General features: G+C 35.0%; 1 protein-coding gene across 1 annotated transcript in view; it reads right to left on the reverse strand.

The window, feature by feature from the left end:
* DENND1B (DENN/MADD domain containing 1B) overlaps positions 1-24,862 on the reverse strand; it is a 168,599-nt gene that overhangs the window by 42,525 nt on the left and 101,212 nt on the right. The window contains exons 11-14 of the mRNA XM_014943347.1: positions 20,375-20,475; positions 14,253-14,298; positions 12,110-12,211; positions 3,842-3,967 (exon numbers count right to left, since the gene is read on the reverse strand). Coding sequence (XP_014798833.1) covers positions 3,842-3,967; positions 12,110-12,211; positions 14,253-14,298; positions 20,375-20,475 — 375 coding nt within the window. The remainder of the gene's footprint in view (positions 1-3,841; positions 3,968-12,109; positions 12,212-14,252; positions 14,299-20,374; positions 20,476-24,862) is intronic.

Genomic DNA, 24,862 nt, shown 5'->3' on the forward strand with positions numbered 1-24,862 from the left:
ATCATTCTATATACGACTAATGAAAAAATTTACTAGTCTTTGCTTTCATCTGCACAGTTTGCACAAGTACATGTGTAAGGCTCATTTTCACTAGCCGTCACAGTGTGGTTAAAATGTTTGACTGGCCTGGCTCTTGTCTGATAAGGAAGGATGCCTAAAAATGACCCATGAAGAATGTACAAAGTAAAATAGCTAGGAAAAAACAACACTGCACATACACTGGTTGTGTATGACACAAACTGCACAATTGCAATCTTTGTATCTCACTCCCACCTACGCAAGCAATTCTTTATCACGGAACATGCAATCCTTATTCCACAATGAATTCTCAAATGCTGGACAATGTAAAGAAAATAGGAGCAACAAAAAGTTCCAGGCTAAGTTGTGACCACCCAAAGTAAACATAATTTGGATTTGTATTTGCATTTAAATGGTATAGGAAGCACTTATGTCACAACACTCTGATCATTCCAACGCCTCTTGTGATCAAAACTGTTTGTGATCACTAATATTGCAGATGGCACAAGGGCTCACACTGCAGTTGCTACCTGGGGGAGTACAACCATCCACGGACCACTTGCCCTTCTATATGCCAGGGCTCCTTATAGCAAAACAGTCCGAATGGCCCTTTGCCACTGCTGTAGCTCTGTACTGCTGGAAACACACCACACCTTCAAAGTCCATGCACGTTACCCTATCAAAATGGATTGCAGTCCTCTATGTGAACGGGACCATATACAAAAACATTCTAATATGTTATTCCACTGATGATTATTTTGTTCTGGATTATTTTTTGGTCATTTATCAAATGACAATGAAGTAAATGAGGATGAAAATCTGTTTTATTTTCTTTTTCTCTTCCCTACCAAAATTTTGGAATGGTGGTAAGACAGTAAAAGAGATCATATACAGAAATTTTTCAATGATCGCCATCTACCATGCCTTAGCTGGACTCCTTCTGGATTAAACTAAAGCAGCTAGTCACGGGGATTCACTACTCAACACCAGACTAAAATACAAACGACAATAAAGCTAGAAATGCACACCGTGTGAATGTCGGGTCCTTAGCAGCAACCGTACTGTTTTTCCTCTACAGATCCTCTACATCCTCCTATTACGCAGTATTTGCTATTTTAAAGTGTAGCATACTACAAAAATACTTTGGGCAGTTATAACAATTTGACTTTAATTCAGTATCCTGACTAAATCAGAAAAAACAACTATTTCCACTTTTCTTGGAAACTTTTATTGGATTAAGATTTTTATTACCATTTATTACACAAAAAATATAATCACCGTTATCTATTACATGTCATATATCCTGTCTGGATTAGAGTAGTCAAATTTTCCATATGGTCTTTTGGAGTCCCATGAACTCCTTCCAAGACCCCTGAAGCTTCCCATTTTCCCTTTCACCAATCATTTTTTTTCAATAATTGCTAGACGTTTGTTCAAGACATATTGCTATACCGAGGAGAATCTGTCCTATGCTGAAAACAAACAGTTGCACAGAATGAGTGTTCAGTGTGATGAACAGGGTTTGGAGTGAAGAGAAGTGTTGGAAGAGTACAGACACTATCAAAGCTGTTCTTTACTCAAAGTGAATATTAATGACAGTTGTTTCATGTTTCAAGTTAAAATCATACAGAACACACTGTTGCAAGGAAAATAGTTCACTTAAACATATTTTTCAACTTACAAGCAATTGATAACTATCCAAACACATAATTTTATTTTTCATCAGGATGTTTGCAATCCTAAAAATGGTACCCCAAAACCTCTCAGTTATTGATTCTGAAAATACAAGCCTATTTATAGATAAAGTATTTCAGATCTATATAGAAAATATTCTCATTTAAGTATACCCCCTACAAATTTTCTACATGAATACTACTTGAAGTCCTGAAAGAATGTAAATAAAGACGATAGATGTTGTTTAGATTTCCTTATTAGATCTAGCACCACAGAATCCAAAACAATGGGTAGTATTTTCTTTGCAATAACAATTCCCAAGTTCTGAGACTCCTCACAAATGGACTAATACAGTCAGATGTGATTTGATTTTTTAAACTTCCCAATTCACAATGCATTAAGCTGAGTTTAAAGTTCAAAAGGCTGATGTAAATTGAGTTGAATAATCATGGGACAACTCCTCTTAGTTTCTACTAATCCAGAACAAATTCAGTTTCTAATAAATATTTTTATTACAACAAAATACTGTAAAATACTAAAATCAGTTAAAACAATGTAAACAGAGCTCAAAATAACAGTTACACTTTTTTTTTTAATTCGCTTTGTCTTTGGACAAGTTGATGCCAATCCAAGATATGTTGGTATTTGCCAGCAGACTTCTGCCTGTTAAAATATTCTGAAATAACATATCTTTAAAAAAAAAAAAAAAAAAAAAAAAGAAGAAAACCACCAGGTCACAATGGTTTCATAAAAATCTTCTTTTATATGCAATCATTGGAGCCAAAAAAAAAAGGGGGGGGGGCAAAAGAAATAATGCAGAAAGAAAGACTGCAAAGGTCACTTTGACAAATGTTTGCCAGTTGAAATGATGTATGGTGCACTACTTCCAGTACAGTGCAAATGTAGATATCTCAGATATGCCAGCAGATAAAGAAAAAATAAAATGGAAATCAGTTAAAAGGAGAGATCACTTCAACAGAGATGCTAACCAGAATGCTAAAGAACTTGCACATTCAGTTTAACAAATTTACCAAGACAAAAGGACTGACTGGAGCCTACTTCTGGTTAGAATAGGTAAGGACATCAACCAGACTGACATCATTCTGTCTGCATATATCACTTGTAGATTAAAACACTTTTTGACTTAACTTACTGCAAGCTGCCATGATTTGACACAGTCCAGTGTCCTCACCTTTAGACTAACCGACAAATTAGATAAGCCGTCCTGAAGCAATGTTAGGCAATGCCACTATGGAATAAACATCAATTATCTGTTTAGTTGGAATTAATTTTTTTAATCAAATGGTACTGCATTGTACTCAAGTAATTTTCAAAACAGGTACAGTCATTTCAATATTGTATGCAAACTGGCTTTCCATATCATAAGAAAACTGTAACTACTGCTAAACACAAATACAAGAACTAAACCCTTAACCATTAATTCATTTCTGCGTAGATTACTTTTCATCTCAGTAACAATTGTTGTCAGGGGCACAGACAGCTAGCGTGTAAAATGCTCATGGCAAAAGAGACTACCTGTAAAAGAACCACTTCAGTAGAGGGGACACTTCCATACTGTATTTTAATGTTTCCTCCAGGAAAAGGCCTCATCTGGAATTAATAACTATCCTATCCATTTCCACCAAGGAATACCAGCTAGTTCCTTACTCTATGACAGAATATACTGCCCTCCTCACCCCCAGACAAACATGCACCCACACACTCACACACCCACCAGTTGTAAAAACTTGACGCCTTCAACAGGGATGATTTTCTCCTATCAAATCTCAATATTTATCTGAAAGGCACAGCCTCTTCAGTTCTTCACCACAATAAACCAGGTGAGCTGTGTGTAAGTAGCTTGATTAATACAATCTGATTTTATATTAAATAAATTATTGAAGTGATACACATGAAAAGATAGATGACTTGGGATGAGTATTTATTTTTCAGTACAAGTCACCATCAGGAGGTGGTAGTGTCTTCTAAATTGCCAACATGTCCTTAGCATAGAATAAGATTTAAACCATTTTCTCTGAAATGTTTCAGACTGGGATAAAACATCTCATATTTTCCTTGCAAAGAAAGCAACTGTGCTCTTATAAATTTAGGGAAAAAAAAAAAAAAAGAAGAAAAGAAGCAGCCTTACTGGTTTGTATCTTAGTGCATCTCTGTAGGATCCAAACAGCGCTGCCTGTGCCCGAAGGAAGGCCTTGGCTACTCCATCACCCGTAGCTGTAGACTGCTTTTTCAGTTTACTTTTCAAGGCCGAGACCTGCATGACAGAGTGGAACAGTTAAATTAACACCTCAGAAATTGGTACAGCGAGGTATGAACCCAATCAGCAGGCAAACCGTGGTGTCTACAGGTCAGCCAAAAATTCATCCTCCTCCTTGATAGCTTATCTTTTTAACTGCAAAGAGCACCTGCTGGTCTGTTAATTGAAATGAAAGCAGGGGATGATGGTAGAGTGCTAATGCAAATTGGTTTATGCTCTCTTTTTTTCCCAAGGCCTCTTGACATAAATAAGCTTAATTATTTTAAAGTAAACCGCATGTGAGCCACTTTTCTGTGGATTTTTTTTTTTCTCAATCATAACATGTACCTACTTGTTTTGAATGAAGACAGTTGGACATTTCTTATTTATGCTAAGAAGGATAAGGATTTTAAGGATTCTTAATGGTAACTTACTATTGAGTTTTAGGGATTTTTTTTTTTTTTTAAGTGGAACTACTATCTTACATAATTTCTCATGCACTGTGGGAGTAGCTGCTACCACTGTCAAACAGTTGAGAAAAGTTTGTGTAAATTCAGTGATACATTGTCTTTAGAATTGTCCTAGAACATAAAACATAGGAAAGGGGAAACAAGTAAGAATAATACTTATGAGTACCTTTAGTTAAAAAAAATAAAAAAATCATTCTTATTTTAGCGCTTAACTTTTTGGGTTTTTAAAGGAGTTTTTTGGTTTTTCTTACTTGGCAAACAGCAATCACTGATTATACAGAATTGGAAAAAAATTAGAAATACTAATTTAGATGATGCTACTTGGAAATACTTTGGATAAAAATCATGTAACTATGGAATTATTACAGATTTTTTTTAAGATATGTAGAATTACATCCGGTTATAGTCTATAGTCTCAGTTTCAACATGTCTGATACCTGGAGAAGTCAACTCCCATTACGTTGGATACATGTTTCTTTATCTCATTGTACTGCAATATACCCGTGTCCTGGTCACGGCGGGGATAGGGTTAACTCTCCCCCATCTCTGGCAGGGACACAGATACTCCACACTGTGCCATGCCCAGTCTGTAGCCAGCAACTGGCCGGGGATGGGGCAGAAGTCCTGCTTGGGAGTGGGCTGGGGCAGCTGGGTCCAAGTTGGTGAGTGGTGGGACCATCATCGTGTTTGTACATTCCTCCATCAGAGTTATTGTTGTTTTCTTGTTCTCTTTGTATTGTAATACACTCACTAAAGCAATATTTAAGATGCTAAAAACTATACGAAGTAACATTAGAGTTATTCTTTAAGCAGAACATTATAAACACAAACTATCACCAAAACAGCTTTCATTCTCATAGAAATATACGCAAGAATGAGTATCTTTTTGTTTCTTTATGCAAGCAGACCTGACTGCTCTTGTAGATGATGATTGTAATTGAAGTGTCAACCTAATTAACAACTAAACTTTGAATAATGCTAATGAGAACTGAACATGGCATCAGAGAAAAGACCAGCTCTACAGGTGATAAACCTTCACAGTAGTGACATTTTCCAGTGTAAAGTCACAGTTACTGTGATCTGATCAAAGAGAGAGACCCCCATTGGGTCCAATTATAACTATAGTTTTGAAAAAAAAAATTATTGAGTTATGATGTTCATAATCTATGCAGAAAGGCCTTTACAGTATAGGTCTTTTCCCCATAGCTGTGATCTTTTCAATTTATATCCAAGCTCCATAGATCTAGATAAAAGTTTAGAGCCTGATTCATTTAGCCCATGGAAAGCATACACCAAGGCTCATTTACGTTTTTCCCTCAAAAGAAAAAAAAAAAAAAGTACAAGTCTGAGTACAAAAAACAGCTAAGCAGTTCAAGAAAAAAAATAAAAGAATGCATGTCTTGGTTTTAAGTTTTCTGGTTTTGTTTGGGAGGGTTTTTTGTTTGTTTGGGTGTTTTGTTTTGGGTGTTTTTTTGTTGTTTTTTTTTTTTTTCCTGTACTGTACTGTATATCCATTGTATAAGGAAAATGCACCCATCAACCTTAGCTCAATTTCACTAAAACAAAAGTAGTAATATGATGTCAAAAAAAGAATTGTCGATGTTAAAACATTATCTCTGTCAAGACAAATAAAAAATCTTCTAAATATAAGGGACAGAAATGGTAGAAAATTCTCTACATTCTTTTACATCTACATTCTTCTATATTATATCTTGTGAATTTGGGGAAATAATGGCAGACAATAAGACAGGGTCAGAGATGAAAGGCGTCAAGATGATGTAGAGCAGAGGAATTACAGGACAAAGTGGGGGATGTGAAGGAAAATGGTATTTTCTGATTTTCTCAGTTCTGGCAGACCCTATGTAGTCTAACATGAATTGATAAACAGGATGCTTCAGGCAAAAACATGTTAAAAAGAACAATAGAAAGCAATAAATCTCCCTCTTCACTGTAGTATTGGTACTATTAGTTCAACAATATTAAGAACATCCCAATGGGCTGGCAGTTCGAAGGTGGATTCTCCAGCACAAAAACCTCTAAGTCAGATGCACATTTTTTGTGCTGTCATCCTGGAGGGAGGTTCTACCCTCAAACAGAATACGTTGGAATCCAAAGAAAGTTCTTCCAACTTCTACTTCTCTCAGGAGGCTATGCTAAAAGGCAGGAAGAACTCTCTCAGATAATTCTGCAGCAGTAATAGGAGCACAGTGCTCTTAAGAAAAAGCCTGCAGAAATAGTGTACACCACAACCCTGATTTCCCAATCATTACAACCGAATTCCTGGCTGAAGCACTCCTGAAGCACCCTTGAGACCTGCATAGGTTTCCTTCAAGCTGAGGTCAGCAAATATAGATACAGACGGACAATGCGTTCTCTGGACTTATCCCACGACCGAGCGATGGCAAACCCAAGCTGCACATTTGGGTAGGTTGCTGGCAAATTCTCCCAGTGCCACAGTTTAATCAAAGCTAGCGTGATAAAGTAGTTATTACAGTCAATACAGTAGGTACAGATAAGACACTGGGTGCTTTGAACTACTGAGAAGGACTTGGTGCACAGCAGGATTGTGATTTCTTAGATCCATGAACCTAAAACCAAGGAAGTGTGACACCCTGTTGGGTGACATCATTAATAGCTCTTAAAATTTCAAAGAAAATCCACAGTTCTGGCACAAAACCAAGAAAATACCAAGCAGCATTTTTATCAAAATCTTTTCCTCATATGTGCTTTAATCCTTCTATCTATCTATGATTAAGAATGCCAAACTTTTTTTCTACCCTTCATTGCATGTCTTAAAGTTTAAAAATAAATAACTGCAAACAAACCAACCACAGGGGTTAGAATGCTGTTAAAATTTATTTCTGGAAGACACTAGTGATCCGTTTCAGAAATGGTATTATTAATTTACACTAGAAGCAAACTGGTTTCATCTTCTCCTAGCAACGGCTTCTCATAGGAAGGTGACTTCATTGGTAGTTAAACACTACCAATGAAGAACACTCAGCTTCAGGAAGGTTTAAATCAATAGAATATTTTTTTAGAGATGTAGAAAGTCATGAGATTGATACATGATTTTTCTTTCTATATAAGTAAGTATATCTAACATGCAGAAACATATTGTGCTGGTCATAAAAAAAATATTATTTTTTTAAAATAGTCACCCTATGTCCTTTTTAAGATTCTTAAAATATAAGTACCTAATCAGAAACAAAGCATGACTAATATCTCTTCAATATTCATGTGAGTGGAAGAATAGAACTGCACATAAAGTTAAATTAATAAAATGATGTAGCTATTAATCAAAGCCTTTGTGCCTGCAAAAACTTAAGCACACATATAAATTTAAGCATAAATAGAAGTATTCAAAATGTTTGTTGCCTGAGTAATGGAGAACCATGCACTGGGAATGACTATTAGATCTCAGAAAAAAATATATCCAGGTATGTTTCTGGTATCAGTGACAGTTGTTATGTTTTAAACTATTTTTGGTGTTCCCCATCAGATCATGTCACTATAAAAGTAAGCCTCCTCTCAACAGCAAGAAAGTGAGAGAAGGTGGCAAAAAAGAGAAACAAAAACACAAAATAGAATGTGATATGATTTAAATCAGTATCGTTAATGAAAGGGCTTCTACGTGCTTGATATTGTCTACACACACACACACAGGATTTAGGCATCTCAGTCCTCCAGCATTTAATCACAAAACAAATACACCTAATTAAATGCAAGTGCTTTCAAAACTAGTTATATTTTTCAATCTCATGTTCTAGCTTCTAAAACTATACCGAGTTTCAAAAGAATCTCAACTGTAAGACTTTATTCAAAATAAATAGTTGCCCCGTAACACTGCAAACGCTGCTGACTGCTCTGAGTTTCTAAAATACATTAGTAATATTTTTTGGCTATTTTCAGCTGGGAAAACTGAATAAATTATGATACTTAAATTTTACAAAAAATGTTTTTAGTTGCACTGTTACACATTGACCATAACTTCTTTATACTATTAATCACCGTATTTTCAGAAATAATTTGCACTCCTAATTGTTTTATAAAGTAACTGTTCAATTTTCTATGTGAATTACAGCCTACTTCTCAAATGCTATTTTTAGAACAGTAATGTTCATACACCCAATTTACGGTGTTAAAATTCTGTGACTTTAGGAATCTCAAAACTAAAACTCTAAAAAACCATTTAGATTCTGCATTGCATCATAGTGTGTAGGCACCACACGCTACAAAGGCTATGCATCTTTCAACAGCTCCGTAGATTTTACAGTTAACAGTATTTAACAACCACAGAAGATGCTAGGTACCTATAAATCCTATTATTTTCTGAAGATCATAATTATAAAAGTTCTGCTTAGTCTAGGGAGAAGTCAGTAAGACTTGGTTGCTAAACGTGACGTCCTCAGTTCTCCAAGCTTTTTTTGAAAGTGTTCAATTTGGAGCAAAGGAGTAGTCTTTTTGTCAGTTAACTGCAAGTAGGTATTGCAGAATAAGGCCCAAAGTTTATAAATTTGTGTCGATGGTCTCTGTTAATTTACATACGCCACAAATGTTCTTTGTCTAACATCTTACACTATTGAAGTGGTGATCTAATTATTGTATTAGAAGATTTACTTCCACAGAAGTGGCTACTGATTTTCATTTTTTTCTAATTAAAAAATAATACACAAATTCACAGTGAAATGATGAAATTCAAAAACAAGTGTTCTTGTCAGAAGAGAGGAAAAAGAGGGAGTTTTTCCCCCGTCTATGAAAACAAAGGATTCCTGAAAGTCTTGCCCTGATTTATTTTTCCAATTTTAAATACCTTAGGAGTAGCGGAACTGCTACTGGCATGGTAGTATTTCTAACAGTCAATAAATCTAAAATATTATGTGTGAATATTGGAATGAAGCCATTAAGAAGATTACAGCATGCAACGCAGCAGAGGGTCCACATGAAAAAAGGACTGGTAATTCAGGACAACTGTGACCACTGACCTTTGCACAGTCAAGACCACTGGTCAGTCTGACAGAATAATAGAGTTCACATGCATAGAAAGTCACCTAGCCTGTAACTATAATTTAAATGCTTAAGTGAATGATTTAAAAATACCTTTAAATCTCAGTTAATTTATTATACAGTTTATTAGACAATGCCATATAATAATGTTTTTTCAATCTTAAATTTATCATGGAAAAAAAAATCACAGTCAGAGCATTTTAACAGACACGTTACTTATACATGGGTAAACTATTAAATACCTATGCTGCGAGGACATCATCAGGCTTATTGATCAAGAAAATAATTAGTCCATTTCCTTCAGACACAAGAAACAGTTTTAGAAAACTCTTTGAAAATGCTGCGTTTCTTTTGTTAGGCTGTTAACCAACCTGGAATCAATTTTTGAAAGGGATAGTAAGACTAGAGCTTCTTTTGCGTTTTCTGTTCTTCTTTCTATACTAACACCCTTAATGAGAGGCACTCATTATATTTTTTTCATCAGAAGTTTTAGTACCTTTGTATGTATGCTCATGAGGTTAATTTATATAGGTTAAAATGCTTCACATATATAAGTATCTTTGACATTTGCTTTTAATGTGTTAAGTTTAACTCACCATTATGACTGTACACTCCTATGTCTTACACTTTTCACTGAGATGTTAGCAGTTGCACTGTCCCTCATGAATGCAAAAGGCAGACAAGCATTTTGTCATTTTATGAGCCAAACACGGACGTTGTCTGTGTCTTTTGTTACCAGGTTTTCCAACTATAATTTCAAATGTTTTCCGTTAAATTGTTTTCATTAAAGTGCTTTACACATTGAAGTAGAGGATGAAATGGGAATATTAAAATTAAAAGCTTCATTATAAAATCCTCAAATTCTGCAAATATATTTTACATTAATCATAGTTGTTCTGTTTTGTTCTGTATTAGTTATGGAATAAAATATTTTAACCCTACTGCACAGTCTAAACACTTGGATAATCTTCATTAACATTAATAATAGTAAAATGCATATGTCCTGGGGGAGAACACACTTCTAAAGGTATGAAGATCTGTATCCCTATTTTCTTCATGCTAGCCTACTCATTTAGAGATCATTTTGATATGCATCTATAAGATACATAAGAAGTCTCTCTCATTGCAGAAATATCCATTTTTCCTGTTCGAAGGACCCTGAGCTACAACTCCAGTGTCTTATGGAACATGATGCCTAATTCTCAATTCTAACTGTTATTTGACAAGAAGTATGTACCCCCATGACATTATAACCTCAACCTTATTCACTGAATGCAAGGTCAGTTAAAATTACTGACACACCAGAAAAGGGCTCATTTTTTACTTAACTTGTTATACTCTCCAGTGATAGAGTACAGTCAAAATTACTGGAAATGTGTGTGTGTACTTTTTCATGCACTAACATAAAATCACAAAACATCAGAATAATTTTCTGATGTTGATACTGAGTCAAAAGAAAGACTGACCAGATGATCTATAAAAGGTTTAGATTTTAACATTATTAAAATCAAAGGGAACTGACATTAATATAATAATCAAGAGTTTGATTTCTATTGTACCAAATATATACAAATTACCAACAAAAACAAAGGACACAGTATGTCACTACAGTGCCTTACTTTGATTAAGACAGTTTGTTTTTATGATTTACAATTTCAGAAAATGTAACGCTTTGATTTTACATTTTGATATAAAATTCTTTGTGCTGACAACCATTTGTGATAGCTTAAGCATCTATAACAATAATCAAAACAGTGGTTTCACAATGATACTCTTTTAGAGCTCTACTGGGAAAAACAAAGTAAGTGAATTTTGTGACTATTTAATATGATATACAGAATATGTTCCCCTATAGGCAATAAGAAAAAGAAAAAGGGGGGGGGAAGGGGGGACACGACACCCTCTGCAAGATCAAAGTCCAGAAAGAACTGGCACTTAATTTATCATCCTTTACAGACAAAAGACAGTTTTCGTCATTTCAAAAGGATCAGATGTCTTTTATGACAAACTGGGTTTGCAGTTTAATTTACAAATAGAATTCTAAGTAAGCAGTCTTTGCTCTGCCAAAGCAAATGACAAACAGTATAGGTTTTCATTCACTCAGCCCTCAGCAGGATAGAAGAGATTAAAATAAAACTGAAATAATTTAGAGAAAACAAATAAATGTTTCAGAAAGTTGAAGAAGATCAAAGCCTGAATTTTCTGACCCCAACTGTACAAGCATTTCTTATTATATTGACCAGTGCCATCAGATCATTAATTAAAAGGAAAGCGCTGGCAGGTGGCAGGGAAGCAGAAGCCGATAATTGGCCCCCTTCTTCTTTTTGCCTTCAAAAACTCTCTCGTTCTTTTGCAAGACATGCCACTAGGCAGACAGAAATGCCTACTTTGTAATATAATGATTAAGATGAGATGAAGAGACTCTTGCGTTTAAAGCAGCTATGCCTAATGAATGCAGCTAGCTTTATAATTATGATCCTACTTTTACAATAAGGAATATGATGTTCCATTCAACATCTACTCAGCTGTCAAAAAGGTAAAAATCTCAAATATAGGGGTCTGCACTTGGTGCTTTTCACCCCCTTATTCCTTTTACAGCAGTTAGCAAAACCAGGCAAAAATAACTACTAGTAATTCAAGCACCTATATAAGAAAGAAAGAATGAAATATCTTTAAGACTCACCACTTCACCAGGTAGGTTGTTCAGGTCATTAAAAGGGGTTTCTAGAGTGTTTGTGTCAACATTTAGCAAAACCACATCCTCCAGCGATCTATTTTTTACTCTCTGTTAAGAGAAAAAAAATATCGTGGAAAAGCATTTTACTATGGCATTCTCCTGAAGTACATTTTTCTTATAATGTGTTAGATTAGAAACGATGATTTTACAAAGAATAATAATGGCAAAAAACAACATTTTGAGCCTTAGATCTAGGATTTGTGAATTAGGCACGGGATTCACAGTAGCGATTAAAAACACTTCCTCTTCATTAAATAGTAAGGTTACATTAATAATCTCTGAAATACAAGCATAGTCAAGAAATGAATTCTTGAAAGCTAAGATTTACAAAAAAGAGAGTTAAATATATTGGAACTATGCATATCCTATAATAACATCTCATTCTCTCATATTTGTGGAAGATAGGATGTTAATCATATAATCAAATGAAAAACAGAGAAAACTATGTAATTATGTGCAGATTTATGTAAGTCCCAGGTATGTGATAACTACTAGTATTATAGAAGAATGGATGAAACAATCTTTCATCAGTGAACTTGACCAGCAGCTAAGAATTAATTTGTTCCTTTCAGGATGTCCTGGTTTCAGTTGGGATAGAGTTAATTTCCTTTCTAGTAGCTGCTGTGTTTTGAATTTAGTATGAGAATACTGTTGATAACACTGTTTTAGTTGTTGCTAAGTAATGTTTATAGTAAGTCCAGGACTTTTTCAGCTTCCCATAGAAGCTGACAGGGTGCAGAGACAGGACAAACTAGACAAGGGAATATTCTGTACCACAGACATCATGCCCAAAATATAAATAGGGGTGGGCGAGGGGCAAGGATCTGTGATCGCTGCTTTGGACAGGCTGGGCAATCGATCATTGGGTGGTGACAGCAGTTTGTTTTGCTTCACTTCATGTTGAATTTTTTTTAACCATTATTATAATTTTTCTCTTCCATTACTGTTCTATTAAAGTGTCTTTATCTCAACCCACAAGGTGGGTGTTTTTTTCCCCCTTTTTCTCCCTCTTCTCCCCACCCTACTGTGGGTGTGGGGAAAGCGAGTGAAGGGCAGCATGGTCCTAGTTGCCAGCTGAGGTCAAACCTTGACACAGGAAAAAATTATAGAACTCTTTTCTATACGGTCCTACAATAATACATAATAGTGCGGTCCAGGAAACAATTCCAGAGGGAATTGAGTGACTTCAGAGCAAACCATTCTGTTCCATTATTTTCTGATGGAATAAGGAAAAATATCCTAGTCAGGGTATTACAATCAATGTATGCAGATAATAAGAACTGGATTTGAGAGAACAGAAAGCTATGCCTAGAGTTAGGAAGTGTACATAATTATCTTTTTTGGAAACACATAAGTGTTAGTGGCACAGATCGGGGGAGAACCCACCTCATCAGCTTAGCAAATGTGAATTGATCCTTAGAAACTGCTTTAGCCAAAGTGTAAATCAAATAAACTTCCCAAATCAATTACCTACTCTGCATGATAATCAGACTACACATGTAGTCTTAATGGTGTCATCAAACGGTTATGAAAAGAGGCAAAGCTATTTATGACCCAGCTATTACCACGTAGGCAAGTTCTATTGTTTTGCTGTGTGTTTAAACCTGAAAAGCCTACCTCTTGGTTTTTGGCAAGAAATACTAATTTCTAAAATTAATAGTTATGAACATTATGAGATGAACATTAGACTCATTTTCAGTGGGACAGGAATGTAAATTATCTGGGAAATCAGAATGACACTGAATTTTGAATGATGGTGACTCCAAAATAAATTTTAACCATTCTTATTATTGGGAAAAGCTGTTGCTGAACCACTAGAAAAGGCAGGAAAAAAGCTATCATTGAGCTATTAAGTAGATAGAGAAAAAAAAAATCATTATGTAGTTCTTAGACATCTCAATAAAACATTTCAAAAGTAAAATTTCAAAGAGGAACATTTTTTACTTTGTAAAGCATCTGAAGCTTAAACTTTGTAATTCTGTATGCTATATACCAGTGATTATTTCTGCAGCAGTAACATTAAAATTATCATTGATGGCACACACCCCTCATGCATACCAGTACACACAGAAGTGTATAGTAAACTTACCTCTATTAAGCTTAAGTGGACGCCAATTAGATAAGGCATTGGTGCACTGAAGAAAAAAAAATGGAAAAGACCAAATTATTGTTTTGAGTACCACAATATATTTGTGGAGCAAAAAATATTTAAAATCTTAGTACAGACAGTCCCTGGTTAACATTCACTGTTTAAGCCTGTATTAAATGTACACAGTTGCTACTAAAAGTTTTACTAGACAATTTTTAACTTTTTTTTTTTTACTCTGCAGTAAAGACAACCACAAAATAAAGGGCAGTGTTCCTAACCATGGAAGTATGATCAAGAAGACCTGTAAGGCTTGCTAACTGGTTTGCCATACCTATTTTCAATAACCAACTGTACTGTATGGCACATCTAGACTAGTGGATATTCCAAAAACGTCTCTAGAACTACCATGGTTTTAGAACACCATGCTAGAGAATATGGTACCAGTTAGCATCACCCCACTGCAACACAAACGTCACTAACATCACTTGGTTCTGAATGCACTTCTGAAACCCTTCCTCAGTGCACTTTGGAAGCTGTGTAATATCATATTTAACTCAAGATGGTAAACTTCTCATTTCCAGTTTGAATAAGACAAGAAACTACATTCTCAAAATAAAACACATATCCACACAAAGCCCTTGGAGTGAGAGCTCCTGCAGTACACAAGCAAGAAACTGAATTAAGTCAGGCTAATTTATCATGGTATCCTATTAGCTTCTGTTTCTTCCTCTAGTGAATATGTTCTGGCAACATGTGACAAAGAATATACTCAGTATCCAGCGCTGAAGGGAAAAACCATCATCACACTTTTGGGTACTATAGGTTACTAAAAATATTCACTCCAGAGAAGCGATAGATAGGCTGGTTTAAGCAGCTCAGTGGGAAACTAAATACTAAGGGAGTAGAGAGAAAAACTAAATAAAAATGATCTCTGAAAAATAAATGGAAGGTAAGATGACTTATAAGAAGTTACACAGAGAGCTGACAGACAATAATTTCTCCCATTGTATTAATTCAATCCCAGATTTGAGTCACTGGCACCGACTGATTGGCGATTGACTTCCTGAAGCCTGGGGAGAGGCTTCACCGCATCAGTTGAACAGGCCACGTCAATTCGATCCCAACTTTGGGAGCAAAAGTAGCAATGCTCACCTGACTGAGGCTGCAGCCAGTTTTAGAAAAATCTGTACACAATATGGATTAGCCAATTGCTGTCATTAACAATGTCCCACAGGAGAGGATTAATGCGCCACCCCCACCTTCCCCCCCCAAAAAAACCGCACCCAAAAAACCCACCCCAAAATAACGACAAACACCTCAACAAAACAAACAACCAACCACTCAAAATCCAGACTAACTGAGGCCAAAACAAGTTGTCATCATTTTTTTAGTATCAAAATAAAGGTTTGCTGAAACTGCAAACTGTTACGGGTTAAGGTTTCTAGTCAATGAGCCTTCCAGAATGGGAAATGGAGACCCCTATGTCCCCACATACCTTTTTCTTAGCCCAATTCTGAAAAATTTTAGAGACGCCTGATGACTTTATCCAGGCTAAGGCCTTTAGGCCTTTGCGGACTAAATTCAAGTTACTTGGAATCATAAATGAGCATCTTCCCAGAGCAGAAATGAATATATATTCAGTGAGCAATCGGATAGCTTTAAATATAATTTTAAGAACGCACTGAGGCCAAACAAGTTGTCATCATTTTTATAGTATCAAAATAAAGGTTTGCTGAAACTGCAAACTGTTACGGGTTAAGGTTTCTAGTCAATGAGCCTTCCAGAATGGGAAATGGAGACCCCTATGTCCCCACATACCTTTTTCTTAGCCCAATTCTGAAAAATTTTAGAGACGCCTGATGACTTTATCCAGGCTAAGGCCTTTAGGCCTTTGCGGACTAAATTCAAGTTACTTGGAATCATAAATGAGCATCTTCCCAGAGCAGAAATGAATATATATTCAGTGAGCAATCGGATAGCTTTAAATATAATTTTAAGAACACTTTATACTACATAACATATTTAAGCAAGCCAATAAGAATGACTATGATTAGCATGTAACTGAGGATTCTTCTGAATATGCAGCAAAATAGATACTCAGGTTCATCGCATCAGAGTTATCTTAGCATTACAAATAACATGAACTGGAGAAACTACAGTGAAAACAAGTGGTATATCATGTATGCATTTTATGCACACTTGTTTTCTTGTACACCGACACAGTTCTAGCAGCTTCACCAGGCCTGTACTGACTTAAAATAGCTGATGATTTGCTCCATTAATAAATCTGTCATTGAAAAGGGTAGCAAGTAGCTCTTTTCTATGGAACAAAGCAACAGCTACATCATTTCAATTTTGAGAAGTCAACAGAATAAAGGTATAAAGCTAATTAGATAAACACATCTTGGAAATGCATGAAATAAAAATTGCACGTATGGAAAGTCAATTTGATCATTTTCAGCAAAGAATGAATTTTATTACTGCTGGATTCTGAAGCCTTAACAGCAGAGGTTTGTAATAAGAACATGAAATTGCTTACTATGATACTACTGGGAGCTGCTATATAGTTTTTCTGTTGTTTATGCATGTTATTACCAAAAATGTTATTAATCTACAACATCATTGCCTAAAATAATTACTATGTTATGCAAAACATGCAAGTTAATTGGGAAATAATTGTCCCATTCTCACGAAAACAGGCGTGTATATCCCAATTCAGAACAGACCAAATCTTATAAAAAGACATGTTGCAATTGTAACTTGAATTTCATAATTGCATTATATTCTTAGCAAAGCATCAGTAGAACAGATGCTTTATCATCCACAGACAAAACTGTTGGACATTCTTTTATCAGTGACTTAGTTTGCCAAGAAATTACACAGAAAATTGATGAAATTAGCTTTCTCCTTTACAAAAATTAATTTTATTCAAATATAATTACTATATCAATGCTCAAACTTAATTTTTGTAAAAGCTTTCTTGAAAGCCAGCCATCTACTGGGTTGAGTGCAACGATATCTTTTTACTTCCTTAAACATGGAAAATAAATAAAAATATTCAGAAAATTCAACTTTTTAGCAATACTCTGCTGAGTTCTTTTTTCCTCTAGAGCTAAAAGAAAAATTACTTTCACTGCTTAGTATCTTGCTATCTTTTAGAAAAAGAAATTTATTATCTCTTCTTTTTTGGATGATTATTCCAATTCTCACATTTGAGTTCTAACAATGGAATCTGGGGCCAAGATAAGCTCTGTGGGGGAAAAAAACATCCTGAAGTAGATAAATACACAGTATGTTCTCACACTGGACCTTGCACGTACTCATAACCTGGCCAATCCTGACAGCATTACAGTCCATACTGATGCTCAGCAATGATGGGTTTAGACTACTTTAGGAGCACCCATTACATTATATTTAAAACCAGAATGTATATCAGGTTGCCTGATAGAACTTAAGAGGCTTCTTGATTAAAAAGGCAAGTGGAAGAATTCAAATAATTTTTTATTATAGATCTGTTTTCCTCAAAGATACAAGTCTCTTTTGTCATGCCTGCAAAATGTACAAACGGAGCAGTTTATGTAATTTATCGAATTCTAACCCACAAAATTATATCATGTATCTTTATGAAATTTTGAAGATATATAGTCCAACTCATTAAAAAAAAAAAGTGGATTTCTCTCAAAATACATTGCACGATTAACGTGCAAAGAGAAGTCACAGAACCAGGGCCTATATTTAACTAGAAGATTTAAATATATTTTATATTTCTTTTAAAATGGCCTTACTTCCTTGGAACGAACAAAATTATCAAACTGATAATTCCCTACTTCATTTACTTGAATATCATTTCAGAACAAGACTAAGAAAATAAGAGTTCACAGGAGACATTCTTAACAAAGTCCAAGTGAAGCAAGGATGATGTAGCTTCTAGGTATGAAAATGCTACTTAAACTAAAAGGAAAAAAGGCACTTTGATAATAATAACTTTGCTCTATCAAAATGAAAATATAAAAAAGAAATAGAAAACTATTTTATTGATTTTAAATTGACATGACCCTCTTGGACTGGACAATAGGTCTGGCTTAGTATAAACTTTGACTTTATGAATTCATCAAGGTTTTCTCACTTGATATATTATAGACCTATGAGAAAAATATTTATTTACTGCTAATAGGCCAAAACATGAGGAAAGCTAAGCATTTTATGTGTTTTTATCAGACTATTCCAACCTGCCTAACAAAAGAAACATTCAAACCAGACATGAACAGAGAAATGTAAATGAACAAAAATCTGAGTTAAAAGATCTGAATTATAGATACTGTGGTAAATTCATCAATTGTGCACTTCCTTTCACGAACTTTATGTTTCCATTTGAACATCTCTAAAAAAAGGTAATTTCGCCCCTCTCCCCCCAGTTCTGTTGCACTTCTGTGAAAAAGAAAAAGGCACATAAATGAGTTTTACAAGGTTAAGAAACTCCATGCTTCTTTTTAATGAGTAAAGAAAATTCTCAGGTCAAGCCATAATGACCTAGAATCTCAACTATTATCATCATCACAAGAAGCTGTGTACAGCATCTTACATTATTATTTCTGGAAACATTATTTGTGCTTCGGAGGGGAAATAAAAAAAAAATCTTCTAGTATTCAGGATGCACTCTGCAGGGTACAGCTTGAATAAAGGTGTTGATCTACCTTCTGAGAACAGCATTTATGGATGATACTGAAGAAATTACAAAGCTTCTGGCAGTAAGCTCAAGTAATACAAAAACTAAACAAATACATCCAAGCTCTACCATCTTAGAGCATTTTATCAAAGCTAGGAGGAAAAACAATTAGGACAGAATTTCTTCAAAAGAAAACTATCATTAAAGATGAAAGGCTTAGCTGTAGTTGAAAGTAAAGGGAGGAGTGGGAGAGGAATATTTGATTTCTCCTTAAAAACAATAAATAATATACATATGAAGTATAGGAACTATCACAGCAAAAGCTGGGTAATGGGTAAATATTCTAAACTTGAGGAAAAACTATCAAAGTGACTTAAGGAAACATAATGAGAATTTCTTTGAAAACAAGAAGTTCAATCGACTGGGCGCAGGTCAATGGAACATCAATATTTATAGGTTCCAGAAAAAACCAAAACAATGTCCAGCAAACATACAAGCATCATTTATTCCTGTGAAGAAAAACATTAGTAACAGAAACATAGAATCAAGTTGGTAGGCATCTGACTCGGTCTTGCTTTTTATACACAACAACAATTCCTGATCTCTAGAATGGATTTAAATGCTTCATTTTCCACCACAGATCCATAGGTCTAGTTAAAGTCAAAGTCTCCAGGTCCTGTTTCCGGTGCTTTAACAGAAACTCTCATTTGGTACCTCTAGCACCACCAGGAATAAAAGAAAGTAGATCTCTTCTTAGCCTGAAATCTTAAAAGACAGGCACATGGAAACATCATCCCTTGAAGGATCAGACATGACTCAAGAAGCGAATCTTTCTTGTTCAACTTAAAGACTTGCCAAAACCACGAGGTCTGTCATGTGAGCAGAAACACATCAGCAGAAGCAGAATTCTTACAATCAAAATTTTGGAAGTACCAGAAAGAGATTTTAAACTCTTTCAGGAAGGTGTTGGATAGCATCCTGAACCTGGTTGAGTCTAAAATACAACTATTAAAACATTGTATAGACCTAAGGGAAATATTCCTCCTAATGATTCATTCTAAATACAATGACAAGGGTTTGGTTTTTTTTGTAATGCTTCTACCAATATCATTTATCTAAAGTAAAAATAAATGCCAAATAAAAGAAAACCGTAACACAGCTGCATGTAAACTCCTGAATGCATTCTCTAACAATAAAACAGGAACAGTAATTATAAACATGATTCTAAATGCTGCACTGATAGTAATCAGCACTGTAACTCAAGGTACCAATTCAAACCCCACATAAAGGCATGCTGAAATATCTCTATTCAAGTCATCATTTAAGTATTGATTTAAGTGCTTTCATAAACTGGATCCTGTATATTTAGTCACATAAGTAATTAATGTTTTCGTCAGTTAGAATTACAAGACAGGTAAGAATCTCAGAAAGGGGGTTAACAGGTTATCCATCTTACCAGCAGTAGTCCAGAAGATGTGGAGGAAGCACTGGGATGTAAATGTGTTGCCAATACATTGGATATAACAATGCAGCTGACGCATGAACACAAGCAGTTAACTAAAAATAAAAATACACACACAGAATTGGCAACAAAAAATATGAATAAAAAGAAAATACAAAAACTTAAATCAACTTTTAGACATGTAAGAATCTTAACCTCCCCAAAACACCTATTATAGCATTTTTAAATTACTTTTAATTGCTTAAACGCATCTATGAAGAACTCTGATATACATATGTAAGTACAACATTTGCAAGGTCAGACTAACACCACAATTAAAATTTAGCTCTGCTCAGCTATATCTTTGACGATAAAAAACCAAACGTACTATTTGATGTTTATCAAATGAGGGTACTGCTACTACCACACAGAACTCAAGTGCGCCCCAGCTGTCCTCAGCTCCATTGAGCAGGGAAGACTCAGAGGAGTTTTTTGGTGCACATTTCTGCTGTTTGGAACAACTGAATTTGAGCTGAACCCACATGCAGCCACAGAACAGCATTAAACTCAAGAGCAGGATTAATTTCTGCTTGTGTCACTGTCTTGATTTCCAAACTACCTTCAAAAAAGCCTGAAGAGAATATTCCTTGAGACAGCAAAGCAACTTTATTACAATTTTCCAAAATTCCTTCCCAAAGCAGAGACTGGCAAGTCTGGCACTAGCATCACCAGCAAATGAAGGACTCCTTGACCAAGAAAGAAAGTGTTACAATCTGCTTACCATTCAAAACGTGTTTTTCTAAAGCAACCAAGCAAACAAACAAACAAACAAACAAAAAAAATCACAAAAAATATCCCACCCACGCCCCAAAAAGCTATGGAATTGATTAGAAATGTGGTCTTAGTTCACTCCTCAAGTGAAGAAAATAATCTGCAATACCAAAAGAATTCAAATTTGATCTATCAAATACCACTTTGCTATCAGGGAGTCACTCAAATGTATTTATTTTATTAGGCCACCACAGAGTTGCAACAGAATGAGAAAACACCAAGATTGTGTTCAAAATGAGGTAGCCTATATTCAGCAAATAAAACACTACAAACTTTATAAAATAAAGAAAAACCACCGATTTTAAAAAAGGGAAATGCCTCATGTAGAAGACAGAATCTTTCCAAGCTAATGGAAAGCAACGAGACTGTCCTAATGTTTTATATCCCAACAGAATTACTATCTGAGGTTAACTTGATAATAGCACTGTTTATAAGACATGTACTTTTACAGTAACAAAATTAAGAGGTAAAATAAAATGTAAATTCCGTCCATACAGCAAGTGCTAAAACTTTATACATTTTATAGGAAAAAAACACACCTTCTTTGTGGAACAGATCAGCAGTTAAAGCTTTCACACACTGGCTGTCTTGGACATTAAGACTTGTAAATAAAAATTATACTGCAATTTTGTACATGTATTTTTACACTAAAAATAAATTAAAAAAAACATCTAAGACTATTGCAGCAGAAATCATGGACAATTACAATTTGTGCAGCATAGTTTGCTCAGCACTCAGATTAATATAACATGATTAAATATGGAAAAGAAGAGGGTCTGAAAGCTCCTGAGGGATATCATTAGGGCAAATTGCCAAAGAATGAAACATGAGCCAGTCAGGAGAGGCTGGAAGCTGCAGTAGTACCAAGGGACTTGAATGTTCGACAGTTGGAGCTTCAGTAACGTGTGAACTGCAGGTTAAGGTATCAGGAGACTCTGTTCACTGACACACAGAATGTCACTATTGACCAGCGAACTGCCCGAGCCTGACAGCTACACTGCAGAAAGCCAAGTATATCATAATTCCGCATTTAAACTCTTCGTTTCAGATTAACATCTCGTTTCTTAGCTTTACACCAAACCTCTGCAATTACACTCACTTTAGACTTGTAATAATGGCTATTTTAATAATTACTGTGTTGTTACTAAGAATTCATTGATTTGGGGGAAGAAATAAATGTCTTATCCCTCTTCTACACAGCGGGATTTATGAGTTATATTTCTATATTATCTCTCTCTGTAGTTTAACTAACACTACTGATAGTGCAGTCAAGCTGAGTAAGACCCTTTCTCCTCTTTTACTCAAAATGGTTACGGAATTACTAATTTGTATGTCCATAGTATATAAATTTCAAACCGCAGCTACCTATATAAAAAATAGCATTTTGTATATTTCAATCACAGACTGAAATAAAGCTGAGCATCCAGTTATACAGGATATCCCCCAATGCATACAGCTGCCTCCTCCTCCTCTTAATAGGCATTCTTAAATTATGAATTAAGATGACTATACTATTTGCATGAAGAAGTATTTTCCTATCTTATGCATATGTCTGTGTTATATTTTAGTTTTCACTTTAACAGAGGAAGTGGATAATTCCTTAAAACCATCTGAAGTTTTATTAACACTCTTGTTTTACAATCTATATTTTGGCAGTTAGACTGACATCTATTTAACATTGGTAATTTAAAAAAATCTATAAAATTTTAGCATTTATAGCAGGAAAGTAAAGATTTTATTACTTACACATCAAGGTTTTTCTGTACTGTTCTTTGCTTTTCTATTTAATGACATCTTAGTGTAACATCTTATTTAAACATTTCTATCTCTGCTGCTGCAGTAGGTTTCCAAACATTTTAGTACGGCATGAATATGTTTTATAGTTTCCTGTTGTATACAGCCTGTAATACTAGCAGCTGTGGGATTCTGCTGCTCTTCAAACTGTGTGACATTTCTATTCTGTGCCAACTCTGCCTTTAAGCAATTAGTGATAATTATGGATTCCATATTAAAAATTGCACACTTTCTGGCAAATTCTCTTTTTGCCTTTTTTACTGTTTCAACAGCGACTGCATTTCTTAAATGCATTAGCTATTTAAATATCTTACCTCTTTAACTGACATGTTCACTCTTTGAAATAGAATGGGGACTACTGCAAACCTTGGACTAATGCAGCGTGTCTGAAGTAACCAGATAGTTCCAGAGATCAGAAAAGCATTCGGGGACCAGACAGAGCCCAACTGCTTACTTCAGGACACAGAGGTCTGTAAAGGTGACAGTAGATTTGGAGGGGTGTCTGAGAGCATCTCTGCCTGGGAGGGGGGCCAGGCAGAGCCCTGGCAGGCACCCTGCTGAACGCTGAAAGAGGCAGAGCGCGCAGAAGCAGCTCCCAGGTGCAGAAACGAGCATCTGTTGCTTGACCAAATAGCAAGAACTTTTTCAGAAAACAATTCTTTATGCTATTTAAGGAAGACTATGTATGTATGGAGCCTGTCTGTTGATTGCCATCTATTCCAAAAGGAATCATCAAGACCCGCATTAAAAAAAAATAATAAAAAAAAAATTGTAAGAGAAATGTTATAGATAAGAAAAATCTCTTTTTCAAGACAGGTAGTCTTTTATCATAAATTATCTTGAAGTCATCTTCAAGGCTGTGTATAACCTAACCTCTTTTGCCAGTGATAACTGGAGATTGCATCAACTGTGAACTGTGATCCCCTTTACAGATAAGCTTATAAGGTCAAAGCATCTGTCCAATAAAATTTGCTATATATTTATGTATACACAGAAATACATCATTGCACAAGTCCACCGTTTGCTAAAAAAGCCCCTTAAGTTATAGCAGAATAGTGCTGTAGAACCTAGTTACTGAAATCTGATAGTTTATTTCATGTTTTGAGGCAACAAATGATGTTGAGACGTCCTCCTACAGTCCACTGGACTAGAAAAGACCTACCAGAGCTGTGATTCTATCCATAATAAAACGGGTGGGCTGGTTTTAAGTAAAGATTTTATCTGTTGAAACCCCATTTGTTGATATTGAACAGAACTTTTAATATTTCCGCTTACAACAATTCTGATTTTTTTTTGACTGCTTTTCTCCATTTCAAAGAATGTCTTCTAGTTTAATCAACTTTCATGTAAAAAATAAACATAATCATGGTTTAAAAGTGACCTAAATAATGTGGTTTTAAATTATATAAGCAACATGAGTCAATTGACTTGAACTAGTTAAAAAACAACTTTTAACAAAAAAATTCAACATTCAACCCTCTCATAAATAAACAAATTTAATTTGAAATGCCTAACATTTGCATTGGACATGAAAGAAGTCTCCTGTTCCATTCTATCAGCAATGAATTTACTAACATTACTGAGTACAACTGAAAGTTTCCGTCTGTTTCTGATCTCTTCTAAGACACTGCAACCAGCATCACCATATAAGTTTTCACCACCCTGTAAGGAAAGTATGGGGTGTTTTCTCCAGAGTTTTATAGTGATTCTGGTACAATAATTGTATCTTTATCTCCTGAAAAAAAAAGGAAGATGCTGGAACTATAAGCCTGGTGATAATAGTGTCTCTCCAAATAGCGGGAGGCCACCTTAAAAAGTTTGTTAGCAAAATTCATTATCGGGTGATAGTAAATCGTTTACTACCAAATCCCTGCTGAA

The sequence above is a fragment of the Calidris pugnax genome, unplaced genomic scaffold (assembly GCF_001431845.1).
Source record: "Calidris pugnax isolate Ruff unplaced genomic scaffold, ASM143184v1 scaffold63, whole genome shotgun sequence".
Lineage (NCBI taxonomy): Eukaryota > Metazoa > Chordata > Aves > Charadriiformes > Scolopacidae > Calidris > Calidris pugnax.